Genomic DNA, 5,522 nt, shown 5'->3' with positions numbered 1-5,522 from the left:
GGCTGGTGGTAGGGAGTAGTTCCGCAGTGGTCGGCCCACTGCACAAAAACTTAGATTTACCGGGCCAGTATAGTTGGGTAATGTTTACTTTGTTTTTTAATAAACACTTCTGAACTTTACAATGGCTGTAAATAAAGTGAGTCGAGTACCATAATACCGGACTTTTAAGCGTTGTAAAGGATTTACTGCAATTTACCTTTATTTACTACGACTGTAAAGCCAGATACTGCGTACATAGTAAACATTACCTGAGTTTACAACCTTTGGTAAATCCAACTTTTCGTGAAGTGGTTGGCACTCAAATTTGATTCAAACTCGATTCGCGTGGCCTAACTATATTCAGACTGCTACAGAACTTACTTAAGCCAGTCTAAAGTCTGAACGTGTTACGGGGGCTTTACTTCTGTTCGCAACAATTTGACCTGTAATGTTGACATTTTAGTATCTGCCGTGCACGTGCGGCACTATACATGAGTACTTTTTTCATTCATTATCTCTCTACTATCTGCTTAGAAGTTGATTTCTTTCAGACGTGAATTTAGTAGATTTGAGAGAATTTGTATAGGTGACACACTACCACCCTATCGACCTCATAAAACCGCCCGTTACTGCCCCAACAACCGTGCTGGCCGCACTTCTTATCCAGCCCCAGCAGGTCTTGACGGCGTCGCGCGCCTTCAGTCTCCATCCTCTGTTTGTCACCACATGGGCTGGGCGATCTTGTGAAGTCAGGTGAACCACAAACTGGTTGGTTCTGTCGCCGGAGTAGAAAACTACCTCCATATCTTGGGTGTGGTGGGTGCCGAGTACAATCAGCTCGGCGTTCCTCCAAACCCAGTTGGACTCATTGATGACCAGTGTCAGAGCTCCTTGAAGCAGCTGACGGTTTTTTTTCTGACAGACAGCCCCTGTTGGTGCGGATGAAGTCTGCGATGTCGGAGTGACTGATGTATGAAGAACAGTAAACATCCTGGGGAAAGTCATAGACATGCAGCAATGTTGTTAAAACGTACTATTTTATGTAGGTATTTTTATAAATGCTTTGATGTTTGCTCGCACATCATTTCTTTATATTAACACCCCCAAATGCATAGTTTTGTCCAAGCTTGTAACTGTAATTTACCTCATATAATGGCGACAGTGGGTCTTCTCCCCAGGGTGCCGTGAACACAGTTGGTCTTGGTGGAGGAATGCCATGGCGGGAATAGCCCATTTGTTGACACAGCGGCCGGTAACTCAACCTGCAGCTACCATCGCAGTTATATGAGCAACAGGTTCGGCAAAAACCTTCGGACATGCTGGTCTGGTGATGTAAACGCCGTGTCAGCCACCAATTTTGTTGGGGAAATGGTGAACTCAGGCTTAACTCCACCGAACTCAGGTACAATGACGAACCTGGAATTCCCCGACACGTAAAGGTGAGGTGAGGGTAAAATATTGCACTAAGTAAGGACAAGAAATAAGATAAGTCACAAGCCAGAAAGCGTTTGCAATTAAGCGAAGATATTGATTCTTTTAACTCATAAAATACAGATAAACTCTTACCAAAATCTGCCCACAGCGGTCGCACCGCACCCGTCACAGCCAATGCTACAGTACTGACTGAAAAGGCTTATTAGAAGTTACCTGCGTCAACAGGTTCTGCTTTTTTGTCTCCCAAAGAAGCGGAAATTAACTTCGTCTAACACTTAGTCACACCGTACAGTCTCCTCCAATCAGAAATCAGACAGGGAGCTGTAAACACCACGTGATGGAAAGTCCCTGAGTGTGGACGTTTCCCCCCCAACTATTTTTAGACAACCGCTCAAGCGTATCATACTGTACGTGAGCGTCGTCAGTAATATTGATGCTCATTCTAACCACACGGCCGCCATGGGTAACCTGATGGTATCTTCGGGACAGAAGAACATCGTGCACAACAATCAGGTGTGTTTTTACCCCTCCCCCTCCCATAACTGTCAGTCACAGTACGTGTGTAGCACTTTCATTTTCGCCAACAACACCGCCTTTATACTGAGTCATTATCCCAACACACAGGTGTATTGAGGCGCGAGGGTGGGCTAGCGCTGCCAAGTACGTAAGACTAGCTGGCAGTCACCGTGCTATATTGATACTGTTTCTGCAAGCATCTTAATTTCTTTTCTATCGTCGTCGTCTGTGGTAGATCAGCGTCGACAAAATTGCACCATAGTCATTTGGCATAGGTGAAATGTATCGTATTTCAGGTCACTCGCTGTGCGTATAAAAGTCGGTAAGTCCAAGAGTCAAATGTTTAATGACAGTTTCTTACAACCAGAAATCCTTCCCCAGTCAGGAGTACTGCAAACACATGCATAATATGTAAATTCCCCAACGTCCGTAAGTGACGGGAAGCTCCTGACTTATTTTCAGCTGACTGCTGGTCGTTCGTAACTCGCATGAGCGCTAAGCCAAATTTATTACTTAAGTGTATCCTCGGGCTTTGCACAACAATGAGGTAAGTGTTTGCTCGCTTCGTGGCTTCTGAGTTCTGTTGTGCCGTTTGCCCGCCTCACTTACTGACCGGATTGCTGGTCACGGCGTTCTTAGCTCGTTTGAGCACTAAGCCAGGACACTCAACTGGGTAATCTAATGGTGTCCTTGGGAACGTTGTGCGCAATAAATATATTCTGTCATGTTGTCACAGGTCGAAGTTCAGGAGATCAACAAGGTGGTTCTGGGGAAGCTTATCGTGAAGCATGTCGGGAATGAGGGTACGGAGGACACAGCACGACAGGCGGTGCTGAGGCAGATGTTACAGAGGGTCATCACCGAACTGGAGAGGGAAAAACCCGAGGTTAAGTGTTATGTTTGATCTGCCGTCATCTTTTCTTCCTGTGTACGTGCATGTACATCGTACACTTTGGTCAGTATGAGACATCATCTGTATAACGGAATACCAAGGTTCAGGTTTTTCCCTCACAAGGAGTGTCAGTAACTAATCAAACTATTGATTTCGTTTATTTTTTGGGGCCCACAACAGTACTTCAAATATAAACTACAAGGGCGGGGGTTCCTTTCATTATAAATCTAGTGTTTAACCGGTTTTTACAATAGTTCACCCATGTTGAAGAGGGCAAAAAGACTGGTTAAATGCTCTCACGCGCTGTGGATGCATTTTATAACGATGGAAAGTTTCACTCTGCTATAGGACAGTGTGTCTAAGGAATGTGTCTAAGGAATGTGTCTTAGGAATGTGTCTAAGGAATGCGTCTAAGGAGTGTGTCTTAGGAATGTGTCTAAGGAATGCGTCTAAGGAATGTGTCTAAGAAATGTGTCTAAGGAATGTGTCTACGGAATGTGTCTAAGGAATGTGTCTAAGGAATGTGTCTAAGAAATGTGTCTAAAAATGTGTCTTAGGAATGTGACTAAGGCATGTGTCTAATATAAAGACTGTGTCTAAGGAATGTGTCTAAGGAATGTGTCTAAGGTTCCCCCATCTCTATATCCCAGGTGTGGCGTAACGCCGAGCTGGTGATCTATGACATGTACGGGAACGACTACACGGTCCGGGCGGGGAAGGCCGAGAACAAGTTCGTGGTTCACCTGGACGGACAGGACGAGATCCGGCTCAAGTGTACGGACAGGAGCAGCTTCTTCAGGTGGCCCTGGGAGGGCAGCAGCAGCAAACCGAAGCCCATAGAGGCAGCGCCTAAACATTGACTTAGATTAAAGCAAACAGATGTCTAAAGAAGCGACACCTTTTATAAACACTGACTCACAGGACAGCAAACTTTAAACCCATAGAAGTTGCACCTTGTAAACATTGACATAGGACAGTGAACCTAAGCCTATGGAAGCAGCACGTAACGTTGATACGCAAGAGAGCAAACCTATAGAAGCAGCACCTTCTAAATATTGACTTACATAAAAGCACACCTAAGCTTAAGCCTATGGAGGCAGCACCTTCTCAACATTGACGCTTTAAATTTAAATACCTTGGATAAGGAAAAAGCAAATAAAACTTGTGAAATATAGGAAGGTGTATGAAGTCCTTAATATGTTTCAATAGCTTATGGTTCTTAGATTGACCCAATCACACGGTTTTTCACATTTGACTGATTATTTATTTTCCTGTGTCAGTAGTCACCATTTCAATATTCACTATTAGTTAATTACATTTGCAAAAACAAAATGAAACACGGTGTTGTAACACAGCAAAGGATGCACATGTGTCAGATCAAATGCGAAGTCTGCAGGTAGCTATATGTACATGTAGCTCTGAATACAGCAGCACTTTCTACAGTTCTTGTTGCAGTCGGGTGAGCGACTCAAACCTGGGTTCGATTCTAAAACTTTTGGTCTATTGACATACATAGTCATGATCACTAACGTAATCTTGGCACACACTACACTACACACTGAGTTATAGCTCTGCAGTACCGTTTACTCTCCTCAGACGACACTCGACATTATCTTTAAGGCAAACAGCAAATGCGGCTTCTCCCTAGCGTTAATTACGAACGCTGCAGTGTGGAGGAGGAGCGAGGGCTAATGGTGGCTACCACCATCCTATTGCTTTGCTAACACCACCAAACAAACCACTTGTTATACTGGCCAAGCCGCTACCAACGGCTGTCCCAGCCGCCGCCCTAAATGCACCTCCAACCGCATCTTTAGTCGAATCCCAGGCGCTCTGGGCGGCGTCGCGCGCCGTAAGACCCCACCCCTTTTCTTCCACTTGATGGATTGGGCGACCTCCCGAGTCAAGTCGCACCACATATTTGTTGGTTCTTTCACCAGAATAGAAAACTACCGTCATATGCTTTCCGTACACAGTGATCTGTGCGTGGTCCCGAACCCACTTGGACTCGTTTACAACAAGTGTCATGGCTTCCTGTAGAAGTTTACGGTCTGTGTCTGTAAGGCGCTCCCGTTGGTCACGAAGGAAGTCTGCGATGTATTTGTGACTTATACATGAATAGCAGTTTACGTCCTGCAGAAAGAAATGTGTTCATCAGAATATAATGGCAGCTTAACATGAATTAGAGCCTTACCTTGTTTACAATACGAAAACCACACGTTTTGGAATAACCATACGATAGCAACATTTACCTTCTCCCAGGGCACCAACCTGATGTTAGCCCTCCTTTCGGCCTTCGATTCGCAGCCTTCGATTGAGCCTTCGATTCGGCATGGTAGGCATTATTTCGTAGAAGTCTTGGGCGCGAGAGCATTCTATTGTCCCATATATGCAAATGAGCACGCATACAGTATGTGAATAGACATTTCACGTACGCATGTCAAACCAAACCACAACCTTTCAAACTCTATATTCATTTGATTGAAAATTCCTCTAATTTTAAACAACCAAACGAGTTTTTATAATCTTTAAGTGGTCAATACTATCGAACTGAATTAATTAAATAAACGCACATGGATTCATCTTGAACCGCACCCGACATGTTTCAATCAGACGCCTTCTTGCAAAATAATGAAATAATTTCCAGTATTCAAATGGATTTTAACAATCTGTTAGAGTTCCATACCACCAAATAAAACTG

At 44.3% G+C, this 5,522-nt stretch overlaps 1 protein-coding gene and 1 long non-coding RNA gene across 2 annotated transcripts; one reads left to right on the top strand and one right to left on the bottom strand.

Moving 5' to 3' along the window:
• Window positions 1–286: 286 nt before the first annotated feature.
• LOC109488132 lies at window positions 287–1,701 on the bottom strand. Its single transcript, XR_002141316.1, has 3 exons — window positions 1,546–1,701; window positions 1,124–1,395; window positions 287–970 (listed from the first exon to the last, which is right to left on the bottom strand). It is a non-coding gene; the product is annotated as an uncharacterized LOC109488132 (long non-coding RNA).
• Window positions 1,702–1,716: 15 nt separating this feature from the next.
• Window positions 1,717–3,878, top strand: LOC109488131. The gene is made up of 4 exons (XM_019792293.1): window positions 1,717–1,926; window positions 2,666–2,815; window positions 3,472–3,683; window positions 3,780–3,878. Exons 1-3 carry the CDS (start codon window positions 1,873–1,875, stop codon window positions 3,679–3,681), a joined length of 414 nt encoding a protein of 137 aa, XP_019647852.1. The 5' UTR covers window positions 1,717–1,872; the 3' UTR covers window positions 3,682–3,683; window positions 3,780–3,878.
• The last annotated feature ends 1,644 nt before the right edge of the window (window positions 3,879–5,522 follow it).

Source organism: Branchiostoma belcheri, unplaced genomic scaffold, assembly GCF_001625305.1.
Source record: "Branchiostoma belcheri isolate BF01 breed outbred unplaced genomic scaffold, Haploidv18h27 scaffold918, whole genome shotgun sequence".
Lineage (NCBI taxonomy): Eukaryota > Metazoa > Chordata > Leptocardii > Amphioxiformes > Branchiostomatidae > Branchiostoma > Branchiostoma belcheri.
This window is presented reverse-complemented; position numbering and strand designations above follow the sequence as displayed.

Excerpts from the sequence above, each read along its gene's own strand:
- LOC109488131 (XM_019792293.1), top strand. The coding sequence starts at position 1,873 with ATGGGTAACCTGATGGTATCTTCGGGACAGAAGAACATCGTGCACAAC. Across the intron at positions 1,927-2,665 it reads ACATCGTGCACAACAATCAG|GTCGAAGTTCAGGAGATCAA; the intron begins GTGTGTTTTTAC and ends ATGTTGTCACAG. Across the intron at positions 2,816-3,471 it reads TGGAGAGGGAAAAACCCGAG|GTGTGGCGTAACGCCGAGCT; the intron begins GTTAAGTGTTAT and ends TCTATATCCCAG.